Source organism: Giraffa tippelskirchi, chromosome 3 (genome assembly GCF_054371585.1).
Source record: "Giraffa tippelskirchi isolate mGirTip1 chromosome 3, T2T-mGirTip1v1.2.pri, whole genome shotgun sequence".
In the NCBI taxonomy this organism is placed as follows: Eukaryota; Metazoa; Chordata; class Mammalia; order Artiodactyla; family Giraffidae; genus Giraffa; species Giraffa tippelskirchi.
The window spans coordinates 120,863,308-120,887,417 of NC_137277.1; the positions used below are offsets into that span (position 1 = coordinate 120,863,308).

The 24,110-nt window shown below is 39.6% G+C and overlaps 1 protein-coding gene across 6 annotated transcripts in view; it reads right to left on the reverse strand.

Moving 5' to 3' along the window:
- THSD7B (thrombospondin type 1 domain containing 7B) overlaps positions 1–24,110 on the reverse strand; it is a 1,641,422-nt gene that overhangs the window by 730,041 nt on the left and 887,271 nt on the right. Inside the window, exon 1 of one of the 6 annotated variants that reach the window (XM_081579096.1) lies at positions 4,128–4,302. The exons of the other annotated variants lie outside the window; for them this stretch is intronic. Coding sequence (XP_081435222.1) covers positions 4,128–4,158 — 31 coding nt within the window. The 5' untranslated portion in view covers positions 4,159–4,302. Of the gene's footprint in view, positions 1–4,127; positions 4,303–24,110 lie in introns of those variants that run through there. 6 annotated transcript variants of the gene reach the window in all.

Consider the following 24,110-nt stretch of genomic DNA (forward strand, 5'->3'; position numbering starts at 1 on the left):
TAAATTAGAGTTGACATAAATCCCCCCAAAAAAGTTTAGTTTTATTTGGATCTCATTCCTCCTTCATGGTGTTGGAGAAGACTCTTGAGAGTCCCTTGGACTGCAAGGAGATCAAATCAGTCAATTCTAAAAGAAACCAATCCTGCATAATTATTGGAAGGACTGATGCTGAAGCTGAAGCTCCAATACTTTGGCCACCTGATGCGAAGACCTGACTCATTAGTATAGACTCTTATGATGGGGAAGACTGAAGGCAGGAGGAGAAGGCAATGACAGAGGATGAGATGGTTAGATGGCATCACTGACTCAATGGACACGAATTTGAGCAAGTTCTGGGAGATGGTGAGAAACATGGAAGCCTGGCATGCTATAGTCTATGGGGTCGCAAAGAATCAGACACGACTGACTGGCTGAACAACAACAAAACCCACAGTTCTTGGAAATACACCCTCAGTGTGAATGATCTTGCCTTCTGAAAGACTCCTATTGCTAATAATAATAAGATCTGTCTTTTGCTGGGCAACTGTCTATTGACAGTTCTGTGGCATTTTCATATTCTTTAACTTAATCTTCACAGACCTGCTCAGTGTGAATTATTACCCCCGTTTTCCAGACAAGTAAATTAAGGATGAAAGCTTTTAAGTAGCTAGCCTAAGGTCACACACTGGATGACTCTTATAGACAGTATTCACACTAAATCTGTTTTTCTGTCTCCAAAACCTACACTTTTATTCCTATACTATTCCATTAACTCAGGACACATCATTTAATCAAACCACATTTGCAGAGCATCTGATAGACACTAGGCCCGAGGACACAACAAATGATAAATTAAATATGGTCACAACACAGTAAGTACATTTGGTGAAGATATGTACTTCACCTAAGAATTGTAAGGATTCTCAGAAATATGTCATTTATGGTGGGTTTGCAAGATGTATGAAAGTTTAGCAGGTGGAAAGGACTTGATCAAAGTCATGGCAGGGGATGGGGAGATGCAGGGTGACATAGTCTAGACGAAGGAAACTCATGTGCAAAGGCAAAAAATTAGAAAAGTCCACAGAGGGTTAAAAAATAGTCCAGCAGTATGAGAGAAACACTATCAAGGACAGGTTACAAGGGCTTGCTTTGTCACTGACAGGAGCTGGAAGGTATTCTGTGGGTAACAGAGCCACAAAGAGGATTTTTTTGGCACAAGCTGATCAGAACACATGGGCACCTCTTTCACTTTTATAAGTAAATATCAAGTATATTCAGGTATATATCAAGTACCAAGTATCTTATTGAAATTGGAGATATAAATAAGAGTTTTCAGTTGGGTGGTGGAAAGAATCAAATAAATTAACAATCGGAGAAAAACAGGGTGACTTCTGGACAGAGCTGTGTGCAGGGTGACAGGAGGCACAGAGGATGGAGCACTGGTTAGAACGGCAGCAGGTGACAGCTGTCAGAAATGGCTCCCCGGAGGAGATGCTGCTCTAGGAGGGGCTGAAGGATGGACTAGAAGGTGTTAGATGGGGCATAAAATGAGGGAATTGAAAATATATTTGAGAATGGTTGAGAGTTATCTCATAAAATTATTAAAATATTTAGTAAAAAATTACTAGTAATTTTTACTAGTAAAAATTGATATTAGTAAATAATATTAATGTTTTAATACTAGTAGAAAGTATTAGTACAAGGAAGAAGTAGAGAGAAGGGGGAAGGGATAAGGAAGAAGTAGAGAGGAGAGTAGGCATTGTGATGCAAATCTTTAGTCCACTGAGTTTATAGGGAGGCAAGGTATTGGGAACAGAAAAAGCAGTAAGTTTGCAGAGAAGAGTCTACATTCAGCTTGGTACACAATAAGAGAAAACCGCCAATAATTCATAAACAAAACATATAAAAAGAAAATTGAATAGAAAAAAATATTGGAAAGAAAAAAATGGAATGCCAGATAATAATATCATACTTAACGTTATTTTTTAATACTAATCACTGCATCTGTTGGCAATAATGGTAAATAGTGAACCATCTCACTTATCAAAATAGTACAAGTTTGAGCTTAAAATCCTATTTTATTTGCTTTCTTGCTCTAGGTCTCTTGCACAGCAAAACATGAATTCATTGCAAATTTGTAACCTGCACTTATAAGTATACAATGGGGTTTTCTAGAAGTTATATGTCCTTTGATGACAGCATCACTCTGACACCACAGATGTGTGCTTATGTATACTTGTGTGTTTAGAGCAGAGTTATTTACATTTAAAGATGAACTCAACTTGCTTTCAGTACTCTACTGTGTTCTTACGAGGCTTCTTTGGATCTACCTACTACCATCTTTGTAACCTCATTACCAACCAATAAATCATTGTTTTGAAATCTTACAAATGTTTTTATGCCTATGTGGAAACACACTAAGGGCTAAATATACTCTAAATATACTCCACCCTTTAGCTGTCTCCTCTATTCTGTTCTTCTGCTTGACAGTCTGTTTCACACATTGGCATCTGTCATTTCCAACCTGAATATTGCCCTTCTAACACTGAGCAGATGATATTGTTAGTTGCTCAGTTGTGTCCAACTTTTTGTGACCCCATGAACCTGTAGTCTGCCAGTCTACGCTGTCCATGGAATTCTCCAGGCAAGAATACTGGAGCATGTAAACATTCCCTTCTCCAGGGGATCTTCCCAATCCAGGGATCGAACCCATGTCTCCCGCAATGAAGGCAGATTCTTCACCATCTGACCCATCAGGGAATTTAGGCCCCTATAATTTGCATTGGAGAAGAAAATAGCAACCCACTCCAGTATTCTTGCCTGGAGAATCCCATGGACAGAGGAGCCTGGCAGGCTGCAGTCCATGGGGTCACAGAGAGTCAGACACAACTGAGTGACTAACACACACATACACAATAACTGGAGGACGAGAGCATCAGGTCTGTACCTCCGTGCTCTGCCTCCATTCAAGTCATACAAACCAGCCCTTCACTCATGCTCTCCTCCTGCCTAATAGTTGGCCGTCCTTCCTCTCCTGTTCTCTCAGAGGTATGCATCTCTCTTTCAAGTTCTTCCCTAAATTGTTCCCATCCCCACTAATGACTAATTTTTCTTACAAAAAGAAAGACACAGACAGACAACACACAGAACCCTCTCTTTCAATTGCAGTTTTGCTTCAAGTTACTATTACATCATTTTTATTTTCTCTCTGGTTAATAACAGGGGATACATACTGTAAGTCCACAATCTCTCATCCACATGCTAACGTACAGAAAGCTGTGAAAGTCAACAAGTTATTTTGCAACCCATTTGAGGACAGCACCTAATCTTCTAATTTGGCAGTAAAATCTAAAACGACACTTGACAAGAATAATCATATTCTGCTGTGGAAATATCACTCTGGAAGGTTTACACCGTGTACTGGGGAAGGGGTGCTCTGTAACATAAAGTCTGTGTGCACTCTATTACATTTTTAAAACACCTGTATTTGGAAAACATCTGGCCCCGAGTATTTGGAGGAAAGGAATATAAACCTGTACTATCTTTCATATCAATCTCAATATTTAGGAGCAATTACAGAAGCATCTACACTATGTCTTTGATAAATACAGAGGCTGATTTCAAACACCCGTGGTTTCCAACTTAAGAATCCATCTAAAGAATTGTGGTCTAATTCACACTGCAAGACGACATTAAGGTGCATTAACATGTCTAGACGCTCTTCATATACCATTTAATATTCTCAGAGTATGTCCTCTGGTGTAAATACAGAGAGTTATATTAATAAAATAAACCTTGATGAGTCCCACAAGAATGAACAGATAAAAAGAGAGAATCACCATGGCCACTCTCCCAGCTAGGAGCCTTGTAGATCAGTTTTCCCAGAAAGGTGGGTAGAGTAGTGACAGAATTTTACAGTCAGATGTCAATGCTTGTCCAACTTACCACGGAGGTGAGTAACAGATATGCACCATCATTTCTAACTGAGGTCAAAACTGAAGCTCTCTAAAAGACATACTTTGAGAGAGATGGTGACAGGTGATATTTGTCAAAAATGTCTCCAAAAGTCTACTGGATACAATATTCTTTATAGCCTGAACTCTCATGCTTGCTGTTATTCTTCTATTTTAGAAAATAAAATAGGCTACCTGTTTCCAAAAAGCGCTGGTATAAATTCATTTCAGTATTAGTTGGTTAGGGAAGCTCTCAAGGGTTTCCTTTATCTAATTATTCATTTGACAAACCCTTATCAGTCTTTGCAAAGGAAACAGCAGCAGAGGTAAGACTGCAAGCTCTGAGGTGAGTCTCACTGAGCAGGAATCCTCTCAGTGACTTCAGGAGATGACTTAACCTCTCTGAGTCTCTATTTCCTCACATATGAGATTATTACCTACCTCAAAGTGTTCTTGTGACAATTGCATGTGATTTTCTATGTAAAGCATTTAACAGAGTGCCTAACATGTAAGTAAGCATTAAACAAATATTAGTGTAGCAGAATCTGAATACTCGGGCTCTTATATTACGTAAATTCAATTATTTTGTTTTACCATTCACAACTGCACTAGAAGAAAGGAACACAAATATTTCCATTTCTCTTCATTTCTCAGAAGGTTTTAATGATTAAGCCTTCCCTAATCTCAAGGAAAGGGGAACTTATTTCTGTGCTACTAGTTCAGATGCTGAAATTTATAGGACACCAAAGTCTACTTTGGAAAGAAAAGAGTGGCTGGTGTTTAAGTAAGAGATAGAGTCATAGAAGCAGGAGGCAAAGAGAGGTCTCCTGAAGTTAGAAAGAAACTGTAAAGAAAAAGAAGTCTTGCGTTCTAGAATAATAACTGTTCAGTCCTTATGACACTGACTGCACCCACAGAAGCAGAAATTACTTTCAACGTAAGAATGAAATGTGGTATGAAATTCATACGGAATTTCTTGTGAAATATGGTATGTCAAGGGAGGTGAGTTCTGAAGGCCTTGAGGTATCCATCTTCACCAATGATTTCCAGTCCCACTCATGATACCAAAACACCAGAAAGCTGTAAAAACAATGGATCTAGTCTCTGTGGACACGTGGGATGTAAGTAATAAGTTGAAAACCTCTAATGTTATGACATAATCAAGTCTAATGAAGTTGAATTTCCTAACAGTCTATCAGAGTAATTCAGAATCAAAAAATATGTCGACTCATAGCAATAAATAAAGGCCACATTTCTTGGATGCCTGTTTCTTAGAATGAGACTGACAACCTCTGCTTCAGTTAGCATCATTATGATTCCTATTTGTGATAAATGCTTGGCATACATGAGTGAGCAAGAGATAGGGTCCTTGGCCCCTGGGAGTTTATCATTTAATAAGGGAGATAGACACTTTAACAGTAATTTTAATAAGCAGTGGTTATATGATACAGGAAATCGGAGATAAAAGTGGATTCAAGAGCACAGAAACAAGCCTAGGAGTCAGAAAAGACCTCTCTGAGGTAATGCACATAAAACTGAGCCTGGAAATGTGAGGAGGAGTTAGGCAGGTAAAGTGTGCCAGGCTGGGAGAACAGCATGGTCAGAGCTCCAGAGGTAAGAAGAGAGAATGTGATGTAGTTAAGGAAACAGAAGATGTCTAGTTAGACTACAGCACAGAAAGCAAGAAGGAAATGTACTTAAATGAGGTCTGTAGGGGGCTGAGGTCTGATTGTGGAGGACAAATTTTTCTGAATGATTCCATGAATTGGCCAGGGAAGTTCATGGTTAGGTCAGGGCAGCCCTTGCTGCCATGACCATGAAAATCAGGTAAAGCCCTCAGGGAGCAGAGGAGGGAGAGGCAGATGCTAAGCAGCTTGGGTGGGGACCATAAAGGGGGACCAGAGAAGCCTGGGCAAAGCTTGAAAGAGCTAGATGTGGTGGCAATGTATAAGCCCCTGTGTGGTATGTGCTCCTGTAAATTAATGAGGGCATTAAATGGACATTAATTTAGGGAATAGATCTCTCCCTTACTAGATACAAAATATTTCCAGTCCAGGGTACTGTTATGAACTGAATGAGCACGTCCCCCTAAAATTCATATGATGAAACCCTAATAATCATTGTGATAATATTAGGGAGACAGATTTGGGGTGGGAATTAGGATTGGATGACGTCATAAGTACATTATGAGAAACGCTGGGCTGGATGAAGCACAAGCTGGAATCAAGATTGCTGGGAGAAATATCAACAACCTCAGATATGCAGATGACACCACCCTTATGACAGAAAGCAAAGAAGAACTAAAGAGCCTCTTGATGAAAGTGAAAGAGGAAAGTGAAAAAGTTGTCTTAAAGCTCAACATTCAGAAAACTAAGATCATGGCATCTGGTCCCATCACTTCATGGTAAATAGATGGGGAAACAGTGGAAACAGTGGCAGATTTTACTTTGGAGGGCTACAAAATCACTGCAGATGGTGAGTGCAGCCATGAAACTAAAAGACGCTTTTTCCTTGGAAGAAAAGTTATGACCAACATAGACAGCACATTACAAAGCAGAGACATTATTTTGCAAACAAAGGTCCATCTAGTCAAAACTATGTTTTTTCCAGTAGTCATGTATGGATGTGAGAGTTGGACTATAAAGAAAGCTGAGCGCCAAAGAATTGACGCTTTTGAACTGTGGTGTTGGAGAAGACTCTTGAGAGTCCCTTGGACTGCAAGGAGATCCAACCAGTCCATCCTAAAGGAGATCAGTCCTGAATATTCTTTGGAAGGACTGATGCTGAAGCCGAAACTCCAATGCTTTGGTCACCTGATGTGAAGAACTGACTCACTGGAAAAGACCTTGATGCTGGAAAAGATCGAAGGCATAAGGAGAAGGGGACAACAAAGGATGAGATGGTTGGATGGCATCACCAACTCGATGCGCATGAATTTGAGTAAGCTCTGGGAGCTGGTGATGGACAGGGAGGCCTGGCATGCTGCAGTCCATGGGGTTGCAAAGAGTCGGACATGACTGAGTGACTGAACTGAACTGAGGGATGACAGCCCTTGAAAACTCTAAGCTGAGTGAATTAATGACTCTGAGTGAGCAGACAGAGCTCTAAGTTCTTATGGAAAAACAGAAAAGATAACTAGCAATCCTGGCCTGCAGAGGAGGAAATGCACCATAAGCAACAAGCCCAATGGACACAGGCATTGAAGCACCAAAGTAAGGCCCACCAGTCACATGAGTGCTCCATCCCAAGACCACTCACAACATATCTATTCATTAAAATTATTTGCAGCCACACTAATCTTCACTTATGGAAACCACGACTATGTGAGTAGTTGCAGCAATATTTGAACATTGTGCATGAGGCTTGAATCCTGACTCAGCCATATTCCAGCTGCATGGCTCTGCATGTTACTAGGTTCTTTGAACTTCAATCTTCTCATTAGGAAAACAGAGAAAATAATGGTCTTTCAAGGCTCTATGGCTGGCAGAAACCCAGTCAACCAACACAAGCAAAAGAAGATGACTTTGTTTTCAGAATGAGGATGATGACATGGAACCTGCTGGCAGGACGTGCAGTAAGGTTTCCCAGGGGAATGGAAGCAGAAACAAGAAAGCTGGTAGGAAATAATTACTCTCTGAAAGGCTCTGATTCTCCACCCCTGCTTTACTTTCTCCTCCACATCTGCTGTTCCTCCAAGTTGAACCTGATGAACTGTGGCTCTCCATAACCCCTGGGTTAACATTTAGTTATTAAAAGAGACTGACTAGTTTCTGTGAACCATAATTCCTAATTCCCAGAAGAGAACCCGAGTGCCCACCTCTGTCCTAGGGGCAATAGATCACAAACACCTGCCTGGAGCTATCTGGGAAGGAGATGGGGAATGAGGCAGAGGAAGAACATTAAAGAAGGTTCTGTAAAATGACAAGCAACCCCCAAAAGGGGATCCTCCTCAGGGAAACCTCACAAAATATTGTGTTTAGGATTTATTTAATGGCTACATGTGAATCACCTAGCACATAAAATAATCCAGATGTTATAACCTAGACCCTTACTGTACCCTCACAATGATTTTAGTAAATACTTACTTTGATGCAGAAGGATCCTGACAGTTAAAAATCTGTCTCGGTAGGTATGGCCTTTGTCATCACATTGGGAATTCTTAGGTAAGTCTAGACCACAAGCTGGAGAAGGAAATGGCAACCCACTCCAGTACTCTTGCTGGCACAGTCCCATGGATGGAGGAGCCTGGTAGGCTACAGTCCATGGGGTCGCGAAGAGTTGGACACGACTGAGCGACTTCACTTTCACTTTTCATTTTTGTGCATTGGAGAAGGAAATGACAACCCACCCCAGTATTCTTGCCTGGAGAATCTCAAGGACAGAGGAGCCTGGTGGGCTGCCGTCTATGGGGTCGCACAGAGTTGGCCTCGACTGAAGCGACTTGGCGGCAGCAGCAGCAGACCGCAGGCAGTTTATATTCAGTTGTTATATATGGAAATAAAACAATTCACTTGACTATTTAAAAGAATTCATTTATGAGCAGTAAGAGACAGGACTGTGCTTCAGACATCCCTACACAATCTGTGAAATGTGCATCTGAAAGCAGAGAAATAGCTATCAATCATGATGTTAAGTGGAAGAAAACCACCAGGAGACCTGAAGGTGATGTCAGAAAGCTTTGGTTGCCCTACGCTTCTCAAATGTCATTACAAAGAACTTGAATATGGTTCACCAACTTTTAATAATTACCTGAATGCCACATGTATAGTGAATTTACTGAACAAATCGATACAGTCTGAATAACAAGTTGTGTTCAGGGACTTCCCTGGTGGTCCAGTGGTTAAGAATCTGCCCTGCATTGCAGGAAATGCAGGTTTGATCCCTGGTTAGGGAACTAAGATTCCAACTGCCATGGAGCAATTGAGCCCATGTGTTGCAACTACTGAGCCTGTGTCTCAACTAGAGAATCTGTGCACTGCAACAACTAGAGAATTCCTGCGCTGCAATAAAAGATCCTGCATGACACAATGAAGATGCTGCCTGCCGCAACTAAGACCCAATGTAGCCAAATAAATAAAAATTTGTTTAAAAGTTGTTTTCAGACAGATAAAGAATTGAATATGCAGAATTTTCTTCCAGCGACACCTATATGCCTTCCCTCCAAGAGTTAATCCAAACCATCAACTTCTAGGGGTTTCCCAGGTGGTTCTAGTGGAAAAAACCCACCGCCAACGCAGGAGATGCAAGGGACTCAGGTTCGATCCCTAGGTTGAGAAGATCCTCTGGAGGAGGGCATGGAAACCCATTCAAGTATTCTTGCCTGGAGAACCCCATGGACTGAAGAGCCTGGCAGGCTACTGTCCAGTAGGGTTGCAAAGAGTCAGACACGACTGAAGTGACTTAGCATGCACACATCAACTTCTAGAAAGACACATGTACAATTTACCTGAATGGATGTCCCTTTCCAAATATTCTCCTCAAAAGACCTCATTACTTTGTTACCAGTAATGATCAACCTCAGGGTCCTAAATGGTTATGTAACCACCTTTTGCATAAACAGCTAAATTAGGTGGATGCTGGGAGCCAGCTCACGAGATCCCACCCATGACAGAGTCATGAGAAAGAGGACTGATCGAGCACGGCTTCTCAGGTCTCAGGGATTCTCGGGAGGCTGCCTCAGCGCTCACCTTAAAGATGATATCTGTCTTTCTGATGTTTGCTATAATAAACCTCTTCTTATTTTCTGTGACTTAGGCAAAAGGCCTTTCCTGATTCTCTTCTAAAACAGATCATTCTGAAACCTCAATCCACAAGGCCCCTGAACGGTAGCACCCTAATAAAATTATCTAAGATATAGGGTATACTAATCTAAATTCCTCTTGCTAGCATATTGGTTTGTTTAATAAATGTACCTGTGCCTTTGGAGCTAATGTGCATGGCTGCTCCTTAACAACAAAACAGCATTGAGAGCTTCCACACAAAAAGCCCCAATGGGCACAGAGCCCTTTGTAGGAAAGAAAGGCTTATCAGGAAATATAAGAGATATTGCTTTATGAAACTGTTACTTAGTCTATATTTACTCACTATGTTTTTGCTCTTAACATATTTAGCCTATATAATGAACATAATAGTTAGAGATTTATATAAATAGAAGTTTAGCTTTAATACAAATAATAAGACGATTGTTAATTCAGCTGGTGATTTTGCTAAGCACTGACCTTGGCGTTTTCAGCTTGCTGTGCCATGACTTTATGGGACCACATTCTTCTCTGTTAGCCTCAAGGCATAAGATAGAGTACAGAAAACAGGTTTTACCTTGAAACTCTGAGTTTGTGAATTATTTCTTTGTCATAATCTGCTGTGCCTGTATTCTTTAACAAAATGTAACCCTGGTGCTTTCTGTGCCTGATGCAAAAGTGTCCTGGCTGATCAACCCTTACCAATAAAAGAGTCACCAGATGTTAGCAGGCCTCCAGGCCAAAAGATGATGTAAACAACTTTAAACTTTTTGTAACTAAAAACACAAACAGTGTCCTGGTTCCGATAAGGGTCAAAAACTGCTGACCCATTGATCTGGTTTGGCATGGCTCTACACTTTACATTTGTTTCTATGTGCTACTAAAAATATAAAAGCTGTCTTGAAAGCAATAAAATCAGGAGACACTTGGAGACGCTAAGACTCGCTGTGTCTTCTCATTCGCCGACACCGTCCATCCTGAGGGAAACCCTGGACCAGGTGGAGCAGGACTCCAGCAGGTGGACCCTTGCTGCTGATGTGAAAGACCACTACTACAGTGTCTGACTCTCCAAACTCTGAATCACCCTAGTTATTATCTTCCTTCAGAACATGTAGTTCTCTAAGTTCAACTCCTCTTGTATCAGTTACTAAGCCTCCATGGTATTTGCTACACTGGAATCAGATGTTGGATTTATAAAAATAATTTCCCCAAATGGCTGATAGTTATGAAGACAATACCATATGTTATCTGTAACTTCTCCTGATTAAGGATGGGACTGTTGGTGGAAGATTTTTCTAGATGCTAATGCACAGGTGACTAAGGCATGTTCTCTTCAAGATTTTATAATCTAGTTTAGATAAAAAGATGTAAACCTTTCAATAAACAACAGTAGGCTTGGCTAATGGATGAAGATGGAGAATGATCAAACAGGAAAGACTCAAAATAGGAATTCGGAAGTATAAGAGATGAAACAGGCTAGAGTGCATTGAGGAGGCTTTAGGCAGTAGGGAAAGCTCTCGCTGAGTCTTAAAGAAAGGGGAGGATTCATAGAATGGAAGAATATAAAGGGGCTTGTGATGCTGCACTAGCAAACATGAGTGGGGAAGCAACAGCCTTTGCAGGAGGCACTACTTACAACAGTTGGAAAGACTGAGAAGATTCAATATAGCGCTTCATACAGCTGAGGCTGACTTTGGTCCTCAAGGCTAATGTGACAATGTCCACAGACATTTTCAATTCTTACAACTAGAGAGACGGCAACTAGTGGGTACAGGTCAGAGATACTGCTGAATATCTTAGAATGTACACAACAGCCCTCAAAACAAAGAATCACCTGCCCCATAATGTCAAGGGTGCCAAGGTTGAGAAACCTTGCTAGAAGAAGGATTAAAAAGGACTTGAAATGGCTCACTGAAATTGCCTTCTTAGACTGTTCAGCCACACTACCTTTGAAGTTGCCATCTTTATACCAACAGAGAGAAAAACAATGGAGAAAGGTGGCTGTTTATAAAACAAATAGTATATAAATTTACCTCTAAGTTTAGAAGTAAAGCTTCCTTATAGAGGGCTTCCTATGTACATTGGCTGATTAAGGCCAGAAAGACTTACTGGCCATAAGTTTGATTCACTCTATGATATGTCTTATGAAAGCAATAAGATCTACCCCTAACCTCATTTCCTACTGTTGGTCTCAAGGGGAAGCCGGTCAGAGAATGTGAATAGTTCAGCATCTCTATTAGGAAGATAAGTCAAAGCATAAGTTCTCCTAATTAAAGACTAATAGCATCACCTTGATGGTAATATTAATTACGCTAATGATAAAAAATTATGATGTTAATTACTTCCTGAGAAACCTTCCCTTGCCACTCTCTATAAAATAGGCCTCTCCATCACACTCATCTCATCTTGGTATATTTTTTTCATAGCACTTACCCATTTTACAGCTATCAGAAATTATTAACAGGTAGATAGGTAAGTCATAGGTAGGTAAGTAGAGAGATGATGAATAGAAGTTTAGTTTCTTATTGACTGCATGACCCACTAGAATGCAAGCTTCATGAAGGAAGGCACTTTCATCTATTCCCTGCTATAGGTATTTCTGGATCTAGCGAGTCCCCCAACTTGGCTTTGAAAAGGTGCTCATTAAACATTTATTAAATGAATAAATGATGATTACTCACATTTATGGAGCTTTTCAGTTGGCACTAGTGGTAAAGAATCCACCTGCCAATGCTAGCAGATGCAAAAGAAGTGGGTTTGATCCCAGGATCAGGAAGATCCCCTAGAGTAGGAAGTGGCAACCCACTCCAGTATTCTTGCCTGGAAAATTCCATTGAAAGAGGAGCCTAGCAGGCTACAGTCCATGGGGTCACAAAGAGTCAGACATGACTGAGCAACTGAACATGCACACTAACATTTATACAGTGTCTGCCATTACAGAGCACTTTCCCTGGTGGCTAAGATGATAAAGAATCTGCCTGCAATGCAGGAGACCTGGGTTCGATCCCTGGGTTGGGAAAATCCCCTGGAGAAGAGAATGGCAACCCAGTACAGTATTCTTGCCTAGAGAATCCCATGGACAGAAGAGCCTGGCAGGCTACTGTCCATAGGGTCACAAAGAGTTGAACATGACTGAGTGACCAACACTTTCACTTTCACTTCATTTTCCAGGTCTTTACTTCAAGCATAACATGCACTGGCATTGTGACCCTAACTCTGGTGAGTAAGAGAGATCTAAGCCTGCGCCTTTGTACACCTTACAGGCCAGTAAGAGTGCAATCAATGGAAAAATTAATTATGACCAACTGATAGAGGATGAGATGGTTGGATGGCATCACTGACACAATGGACATGGGTTTGGGTGGACTCTGGGAGTTGGTGATAGACAGGGAGGCCTGCCGTGCTGCGGTTCATGGGGTCACAAAGAGTCGGACATGACTGAGTGACAGAACTGAACTGATACGTATTCCAATACAGAATATTGAGAGTAAGAGGGAATTATAGGGATCCATAACAGGGTCAAGGGAGGCAGATATTACTATTCTTTTAATTTTATCAGTGAGAAAACAGCAGGTCAGAGAGCTGAGCAGAATTATCCCAAGTCACACAGTTTAAAGGTGAAGATGAGATTCTTATAACTATATATGGACATCTTAGATATTAAAATTTGTACTGTGTTCTTATTTGGAAGTATACACATAACTAAAGATGGAGCCATATCTTCACTCTGCCAATATCTAGTTTCTTCCACCCGTGCTGGCTGTGAGGGTGTGTATGCACGGCTCTGTATCTGACTGTAATGTATTCTACCACTTCTCAAGTCCAAATGAGCGCGAGTTGTCCACACAGTGGGATGACCCACTATCAGCAGTTTGCCAGCATTGCAAAGCCACAAGTCCCAAAGTAGGAACATGGAGGGAATGGAAAGGGCAACAGGGAAAGTCATCCACATTCATTCAGAGTTAAATAACAGAATTGAGGTTTGGGAATCAGTCTGCCTTTCCATTCTGACACGACTGTGCTTAGTCACTCAATCATGTTCGACTCTTTGCAACCCCATGGACTGTAGCCCGCCAAGGTCCTCTGTCCATGGGACTCTCAGGCAAGAATACTGGAGTGAGTTGCCATGTACTCCTCCAGGGGATCTTCCCAACCCAAGATCAAATTCAGGTCTCCTGCATTGCAGGTAGATTCTTTACTGTCTGAGCCACCAGGGAAGCCCACAAACACTGGAGTGGGTAGCCTATCCCTTCTCCAGGGGATCTTCCAAACCCAGGAATCAAACTGGGGTCTCCTGCATTGCAAGCAGATTTTTTACCAGCTGAGCAACCAGGGAAGCCCTCTAATATGACCAAATGATGCTATCAGAGTAGACTACTATGCCCAGAATAGACTACTGGGTTCACTCGTATTATTTTATGAAACATCAATGACTGCCAGAAAATACTTATTTAATGTAAACTATGTGCCACAATTGCACTCTTTGCACACGCTAGTAAAGTAATGCTCAAAATTCTCCAAGCCAGGCTTCAGCAATACGTGAACCGTGAACTTACAGATGTTCAAGCTGGTTTTAGAAAAGGCAGAGGAACCAGAGATCAAATTGCCAACATCTGCTGGATCACCAAAAAAGCAACAAAGTTCCAAGAAAAACATCTATTTCTGCTTTACTGACTATGCCAAAGCCTTTGACTGTGTGGATCACAATAAACTGTGGAAAATTCTGAAAGACAGAACAACTGACCTGCCTCTTGAGAAACCTGTATGCAGGTCAGGAAGCAACAGTTAGAACTGGACATGGAACAACAGACTGGTTACAAATAGGAAAAGGAGTATGTCAAGGCTGTATATTGTCACCCTGCTTATTTAACTTATATGCAGAGTACATCATGAGAAACGCTGGGCTGGAAGAAGCACAAGCTGGAATCAAGATTGCCAGGAGAAATATCAATAACCTCAGATATGCAGATAACACCACCCTTATGGCAGAAAGTGAAGAACTAAATAGCCTCTTGATGAAAGTGAAACAGGAGAGTGAAAAAGTTGGCTTAAAGCGCAACATTCAGAAAACTAAGATCATGGCATACAGTCCCATCACTTCAGGGGAAATAGATGGGGAAACAGTGGAAATAGTGGCTGACTTTATTTTCTTAGGCTCCAAAATCACTACAGATGGTGATTGCAGCCATGTAATTAAAAGACGCTTACTCCTTGGAAGGAAGTTATGACCAACCTAGACAGCATATTTAAAAGCAGAGACATTACTTTGTCAACAAAGGTCCATCTAGTCAAGGCTATGGCTTTTCCAGGAGTCATGTATGGATGTGAGAGTTGGACTATAAAGAAACTGAGCGATGAATAATTGATGCTTTTGAACTGTGGTTTTAGAGAAGACTCTTGAGAGTCCCTTGGACTGCAAGAAGATCCAACCAGTCCATCCTAAAGGAGATCAGTCCTGGGTGTCCATTGGAAGGACTGATGTTGAAGCTGAAACTCCAATACTTTGGCCACCTGATGCGAGGAATTGACTCTTTTGAAAAGACCCTGATGCTGGGAAAGATTGAGGCCAGGAGGAGAAGGGGACAACAGAGGATGAGATGGTTGGATGGCATCACTGACTCAACGGACATGAGTTTGGGTAAACTCCGGGATTTGGTGATGGACAGGGAGGCCTGGCGTGCTGAGGTTCAAGGGGTTGCAAAGAGTCAGACACGACTGAGCGACTGAACTGAGCTGATCTTCTTCATAAGCCATGATCACTTTAATATAACTCAACTCATTTATTTAGACAAACTTAAACTGAAGTCACTCAGTTGTATCCAACTCTTTGCGACCCCATGGACTCTAACTTGCCAAGATCCTCCGTCCATGGGATTTCCCAGGCAAGAGTACGGGAGTGGGTTGATATTTCCTCCTCCAGGGGATCTTCCTGACCCAAGGATCAAACTCAGATCTCTCGCATTGCAGGCAGACGCTTTACCATCTGAGCCACCACAGAAGCCCTATTTAGATGAAGTGCTCTGTAAATTGTGATGTCTATGTAAATAGATATCTTACTATAAGATAAGCTCTTATAGATAAGTTGAGTTCTATCTTTTTACTTTGAACACACACACACACACACAGAAATCAACCACATCAACAAAAGAGCAGTCAAATTTAATCTTATGCTGAGAGACCCCACTTCATGTGGAGAATTAAAGAAATAAACCAAGTACTTTGGTTTCTTCTATAGGTTATAAATTCAGTTTTATTAACAGCTAACAGAGACAGACATTTGAAGATGCAGGGTACCCTAGATTTAATAATTTGTTTCACAGTTTCCCTTTAACGTTGATTTCCATCTTGTATTTTATTTAACTCTTTTTGTACAAAATGGGACTTCCTAAAATCATTTGTTTCTACATGCTCAACTCATTGTTGAAAGAACATTCTCATTAAGATGTTATTCCATCCACTCCTTTATCATGACATGATTTAACAAATGCCCTGAAAAAGGTAGAGGATCTGGAAAGGACTTTCCACTCTGAGTTGCAAATTGCGATTTTGGCCACAGGATATTTTCCTGATCCACTCCAATCTAGGATATATTCTTTTTCTGATAATACAATACTTATTCATGCCTTTGCTAATGGAATGGATTAGATAGGAAAGCATTAAGGCTCATAGCCTTGACATCATATAAAATTTATCAGGATAGCAGAATCCTTTAAGTAATTACTGCTGAAACCAAGCCAACTAACATCAATTATGCTCAGAAAAGTAGTCCACATGTCACTCCATATTTTATGATGGGTATTTGTTTCATAGATAAAGAACTAGTGATATCATCAATTAATCTGGAATTAAAGTGATATTTATACAATTCGCAGTTAAATCAAAAGACTTCTAGTCTCATGAATTCACCACATAGAGTTCTTTGTCCAAGTTTTTCACTGGCAATATGATATATATAGAAATATTACTGTAGTGTTTGCCTTAACTTCTGCTTTTTTATGTCACCACAAAAATGGCACAAGAATTTCTTATTGTAATTCTTATCTCCTTATGTTGTACCTTTGCCACAATTAATGGTCTGAGTATAGATTTCAAGGTCTGACTAAGCTACAGACTTCATTTTTCTTTCATTGACTCAAACTTTACAAGCCATCTTCTATCAGCTTGTACTTTTTTTGTGAGTTGCTTATGCTATGATATGGAAGCATATTAAAGTAGGCACTTCCAATCTTTTTCCACAGAGTCCCTGCCTTCATTCCTCCATTAGGCGGTCATCTGTCTTTACTGGATGTTAATGTGATTCAAATCCACAGGAAACTTTCAATTGTTAAAATGCTTCACAGTGTAATTTAAACATTCCTGTGATAATTAGTATACATTTTAGTCATCAAAGTTTTCTCAAACCTAATTTAAGCTGCCCACAAAGTGACTTTCCCTTAAAGTGACAAATGTTTGATTTAACTCCAGTCTCATTCACTACTGCCCCTTTTTATAATATGAATATTTACCATCTTAGAACTGAGACAGCCTACACATTCACACCCAGGAATATCTGTCTGCATGCAAATTTTTACTATTAGTCACAGGCAATGATGTAACGTAGAAAATTTTTTTAAGTTATCCTAACGGATTTAAATGTAATGTCTTCAAAACTAAGAGGACGCTAATATTAATTTGCCCACCATCTACACAGTTAGGAAGAAAATATTGTGCACAACATGGATTTGAGTAAAATTTACATTTTTATCATGGAAAACTTTCCTTTAAATTATTTACATTCTAGCCTTTGACATCACAGATTCATAGAGGCCATGAATATAGTTTCAAAAATATTCCAATCTCTGATGAGAAGATTTCTCATTAGAAAAGACCCTGATGCTGGGAAAGACTGAAGGCAAGAGGAGAAGGGGACGACAGAGGATGAGATGGTTGGATGGCATCATCGACTCAATGGACAGGAGTCTGAGCAAGCTCCGGGAGTTGGTGATAGATAGGGAAGCCTGGCATGCTGCAGTCCATGGGGTTGCAAAAAGTCAGACATGACTGAGCGACTGGAGTGAACTGAACTGATGATGAGAAATATTTGAGCTATAGAGCTATAGAGAACACTGAAAACTAAATGACCCATAATTTGAAAAATGTAAAATGGCCAATAAATATGAAATTAGATACATCACATTTAATTAATTCGTATTAGTTACAGGGTTAACCTAAGTTGAGATAAATATTTAATTACTTAGTTATGTTCTGCTGATGTCAAGAGAGTTGGTTACATCTTCTCTTTCAGCACTGGTGGCAGAGGATGGATTTGAAGCACAGCACAGAGCTGTCAAACAAGCCAGTAGAATGAAAATGACAAGAGGCATTCTTTAAATTTCATTACACAAATTCCACTCCATGTCACAATCAAATCCACATGCTTCATACAAACAACCCAGATTTATTCCTTACAACAGTTCAGATGGCACATTTTTTTTGAGACAGTTCTCACTGCCTTTGTATTTAGAGGTGTGAAAATGGTTTTCTATTATATTCAATGTTGTTATTAGCTCAGATCTTTCTTAACAATTTGAAAAAGATGTAAAGTCTATGATTTGTTATAAATGTGTATACACACACTCACACACACACACATAAAATCTCAAATGAGTTCTCTCTTCACTCCAGTAACCCATAAAACTATGTAATCAATACTTTGTTTGATTTAATTTAATTTTCAGGCAGAGACAAAAAGAAATTCTTTTGAAGGTGAAACTTCAGTTAACAACAGAAAACAACTGTGCTATTTGAGCTATATACAAAAGAATCTAGAAAAATAAGCTTTTTCTTCCTCTTCCATGTATAATGAGAAGCCTTGATTGCAAGTTCATTTTTTTCTACACCAGAAACCATACTAATTGGCTAACTTGAAATTCATGTAACTTGGCAACTGCAGATGTCACTAGGGCACAGAGAAGACAACAATATGGTTATACAATCACTTCTGCTCAGATATCTCAATTTCTCCCTACAATCATGCCAACACATGCAGCCTGGTCTCCAAGTGTTCTAACATCTCACAGTTCAACTGATGTTAAAGGTCACAAGGAGACCACAAAGTCATAAGGGATGGGCAGTTTCACTGATGACCAAACAGAGCTAATGCCCTGGGGAGACAAGATAGCAGATGATATTTTCTGCTTCCCATGGGGTTGCAAAGAGTTGGACACGACTGAGCAAATAATACACACATTTTCTGCTTCATACCCTACCTTCCTTTTCCTTGGGGAATTCAAACATAAAACAACCAACATGCTTTGGCAGGCTTTAGAATCCTTCAATTCTACCAGCTGACTTCTTCATAAACATTTGTTGGCTCAGCAAGGAGGAAAACAATTGTTAAAATAAGTTGGCCAAATACTAAAACCATATTTTCATTTAAAAATCCTGAAAACCTTCCAGTTCTTCTGGTTTGTACCAAATAGTGCTTTAAAGGATTGGCACAAGAGTCTCTTCTAATATATAATATACACATTCCATAGGATTTTCTGAGCAGTGATGTATATTTGTTTAATAAGACTATGTTTAGCTTATAAAAATATTTTACAAAAAGTCATAAAATGACTTCATGAATGAGTAAATAGTACTTTTACATAATATCCAACTTCAAAAAAAGAACAATATAATGATTTAAATATGATCTAAGGAAGTTGGAATACATTTTACAATAAAAGTTCAGTGAATTCATGAATATATTTCAAATCATTATAAAAACCTAACAAATGAAGACTGTACAGTCTTGAAAGTAAGTATCCATAAGAAAATTGAAAATTTTTCTCTAATTGTTGGGTACAATGAAGAGTCCATGTGGCTGACTGATTATTTTGAACAGAATTTAAAATGGTATCAATATTATCACAATATTTATCCAAAAGAAGACTGTCATTGGGATTTTTTCATAGTTTGGTACAGAATCATAATTTTGCAGAAAGACAACTATATCTCAGTCAGATTATGCTATCTTCTCCTTTATGAGGAAAGATTATTCCTTTGTATTTCGCTGGCTTTTTAAAAATCCATCTTAAGTAGTATTTTGAAATACTTTAGTAACCTCTACTAACCAATAAGTAAATAATTGTTCCCTTAAGAACAAATAATGTGATTCATAGAACAAAGAGGTATAGCCACATGAACTTACAGTGATTCTTCTGGAATGATGAGTATGAGTATGTGTGAGTGACAGTGTGTGTGTGTGTGCATGTGTGTGTGCGTGTATGTGTATACTCGATCAGGGGAAGAAGGATAAATGTGGATAAAGGTCAGCAGCCTTATCTATGAACGTGTAAATGTTCATACTTCTAATTTTACACAAAGGCATCTTTGAACTCTCAATGCAATGGCATATTTTCTTATGACTGATTAAAAATAATTCCCTCTGTAATTATCAATTAATGTTGACTTTCCAGAGACTTTCCATCTTTTCACAATTGAGACATGAAGGCATAACTGCATCTGATCACACAACTACATTCAGGAGGCAGTGGTAGGGGTGGGGGAAGGAAAGGGTGTTGTTTTTAGGCATCAAAGGAAAAGGACAGACCAGGTAGTGTTTTGTGACTAAAACTTACACAACCTATAAGATATGTTTAATACCAAGAAGTAACAAGCATGGTGAAAAAAAGTTAATGCTGTAAAGTCAGACTAAACATCAAATTTAAATCTTCGCTTTACCACCTACATTGCTTAACTACGGGCATGTTGCTTGACTTTTGGTGACCCTTTTCCCTTGTCCGCAAGATGGAACTGATAACACACCCCACAGGATTAGATGTGATGACTGATAAGCTGATAAATGCAAAGTAAGTTGTAACACAGAGTAGGCACACTTTGCTGCTGCTGCTGCTGCTGAAGTCGCTTCAGTCATGTCTGACTCTGTGTGACCCCATAGATGGCAGCTCACCAGGCTCCGTGTCCCTGGGATTCTCCAGGCAAGAAAACTGGAGTGGGTTGCCATTTCCTTCTCCAATGAGTGAAAGTGAAAAGTGAAAGTGAAGTCACTCAGTCGTGTCCGACTCATAGCGGCCCCATGGACTGTAGCCTACCAGGCTCCTCCGTCCATGAGATTTTCCAGGCAAGAGTACTGGAGTGGGGTGCCATTGCCTTCTCCGAACCCACTCTCTAATGTCTGTTAAAGGCAGGAAACACAGTAACCTGCTCCGGCCTTCTCTTCTAAGCAGTTAATTCTGCCCTTTCTCATTCTTGGAATGGCTTTCCCACTTCCTTAGCAAAACTTCCAACCTTTCTTTTTCAATATTGTTTTAAAAGAGTAGGACTCCAAGACAATCAAATTACACCTCTGAGTTTTATATGTTATGCATTTATAAAAAGCAATGTCTGGGAAGGGGTTTAGGGGAGAATGGATAAATGTATATGAATGGCTGAATTGCCCTGCTGTCCACCTGAAACTATCACAACATTGTTAGTTGGGTATTTGTTGTTGTTGTTCAATGGCTAAGTCATTTTCGACTCTTTGTGACTCCCATGGAATACAGCATGCCAGGCTTCCCTGTCCTTTACTATTTCTCAGAGTTTGCTCCGACTCAAGTCCTTAAGTGGATATATATACTCCAATATAAAATAAAAAGTTCAAAAAAAGGTTAAAAATTACAAAATAATGTCTGGATGCTCCCATTATATCAACACAGAAAAACAGCGTCTAGTTCAACTTTTACCATTAGGCAGATTACCATATCATTGTAAACTGTCTTACAAAACAATAAATAAATTTGCCATTAGGCAGATTAGCATATTGTTGTTAACTGGCTTACAAACCAAAAAATAGATTTCCCAGTGAAAAATGTCAATAATTTCAAAATTTCATGAAGGAACTACTGTTGACTAGACAAAAGACTTGCCCTAGACATAGAAGCTTAATTTATTCAGATACCAAACAAAGCTTAAGGACTTCCACATTTCCATAGTATTTGACCCTCTGCTGCCCACCTGCTTAAAAAAAGGAGCCATAAACTACCTTTTATCTCCTAACTAAAATCTAGTTAAGATATGAGAAATATAAGAAAAACATCTGAGCACAAAATATAAAGTTAGCATGAATCAGATAACTATAATTTTTAAAGTAATGGGAATAGAGGATTAAGGCAAAAAAAAAAAAGAGAGAGAGAAAAAGAAGTAAAATAAATGGGGACAATGATATCGAATAAAAAAATGTAGAAATTAAGGCAGAAAACAGACAACAAAACTGGTAGAGTGATCTAGACAATATTTAGTGTCATTTATCAACATTCAGTGAATATCTCTAGAGAATTCAATTTGTGTTTAGTATTATAGAGGATGATGGAAGACAAAAAAAAAAAAAGGTATAGTTCCAAATTTTTAAGAATTTATAAAATAACTGAGAATGGAAAAGGTGCATGTGTGACTGGTCTGAGATACAGCAGGTTCAAGGAAAGGGCATAGGATTTGCAGTCACCCGGGCCCTGTTCTGACACTAAATGTTCTCATGACCTGGGACCACCCAAGTGAGTCATTCTGGACCTCAGTTTTCTCACGTGTAACATGAGGAGATCTGACTACATGAGCTCAAAGATTATTCTATAAGTCCAGGTTACTGAGGGGGCATACTTCATAACTGAGACAAAAATTCTTGAAAGAATGGAATTAAAAAAAAAAATAAGTCACTTTATTGAGTGGTTACTTTGTGCCAGGTGTTGTTACTATTTTACACATGCAAATTCTAAATCGTCATAACCATGTTTTGAGGATGGTCTATATCACCCCTATATATTAATGAGAAAACCAAGGCACAAGAACCTTATAAGGGCAGTTTTCACAGCTGGTAAGCTTGAAATCATACTTAAACTCAAGCAGGTTGATTATAGAATTTATGCTCTTAAGTATAGTTTCTAAATGTCTGTTCATAAAGAAGTTTACTAATGGTTAAATAAACTACAAGGAACTAAAAGGAATGAGGGACCTATGCCTAAGTGTGTGTGGACCCAGTCTTCAGAATAGATTAAGTGGTAAAAACAGATAAATAGCAATGTATGTAGTTATTCTGTGGGAGATGGGGCAGAGTGAAATTTAAAAGAGGAGAGGGGAGTGGATTATTGACCAAGTGTCCAAGAGAAAATTATAGGCAAAACAATGTACAAAACTCCAAAGTGAGAAATGGGAATCATATGAGAAAGACAAAACTCCTACCTGGTCAGCTGCCATGTGGACTCAGTCAGAAATAACAGTAATGACAGGTGGGAAATAGGGGAGGGCCTTGGAGACCAGAAGCTAGAGTTAAGACAAGACAACCTCAGAAAATATATAGGCATAAAATAATGAAAAGAGTATCTGAAAAATGAGAAAAATATTTTCTAGGGGCAAAAGAAAAATGTTTGAACAAAGGGAACAAAGAAATTTAGGTGCAATTAAAAGTCAGAAACCTGTATGTAGATCAAGAAGCAATGTTAGAACCAGACATGGAACAATGGACTGGTTCAAGACCGGGAAAGGAGTTTGTCAAGACTGTATATTGTCACCCTGCTTATTTAACTTAAATGAAGAGTACATCATGTGAAATGTTGGGCTGCATGAAGCACAAGCTGGAATCAATATTGCCAGGAAAATATCAATAACCTCAGATATGCAGTGGAGAAGGAAATGGCAACGCACTCCAGTATTCTTGCCTGAAGAATCCTGTGGATGGACGGAAGAGCCTGGTGGGCTGTCGTCTATGGGGTCGCACAGAGTCAGACACGACTGAAGTGACTTAGCAGCAGCAGCAGCAGATATGCAGATGACACCACCCTTATGACAGACAGGGAAGAAGAACTAAAGAGCCTCTTGACAAAAGTGAAAGAGGAGAGTGAAAAAGCTGGCTTAAAACTCAACATTCAAAAAACTAAGATCATGGCATCCAGTCTCATCACTTCATGGCAAATAGATGGGGAAAAAATGGAAACAGTTTCAGACTTTATTTTCCTGGCCTCCAAAATCACTGCAGATGGTGACTGCAGCTATGAAATTAAAACACTTGCTCCTTGGAAGAAAAGCTATGGCAAACCTAGGCAGCGTATTAAAAAGCAGAGTCATCACTTTGCCTACAAAGGTCTGTAAAGTCAAAGCTATGGTTTTTCAGTAGTCATGTATGGATGTTAAGAGTTGGACTATATAGAAAGCCGAGCACCGAAGAATTGATGCTTTTGAACTGTGGTGTTGGAGAAGACTCTTGAGAGTCCTTGGACTGCAAGGAGATCCAACCAGTCAATCCTAGAGGAAATCAGTCCTGAATATTCATTGGAAGGATTGATGCTGAAGCTAAAGCTCCAATACTTTGGCCACCTGATGTGAAGAGCTGATTCACTGGAAAAGACCCTGATGCTGGGAAAGATAGAAGGCAGGAGGAGCAGGGGACGACGGAGGGCGAGATGGTTGGATGGCATCACAGACTTGA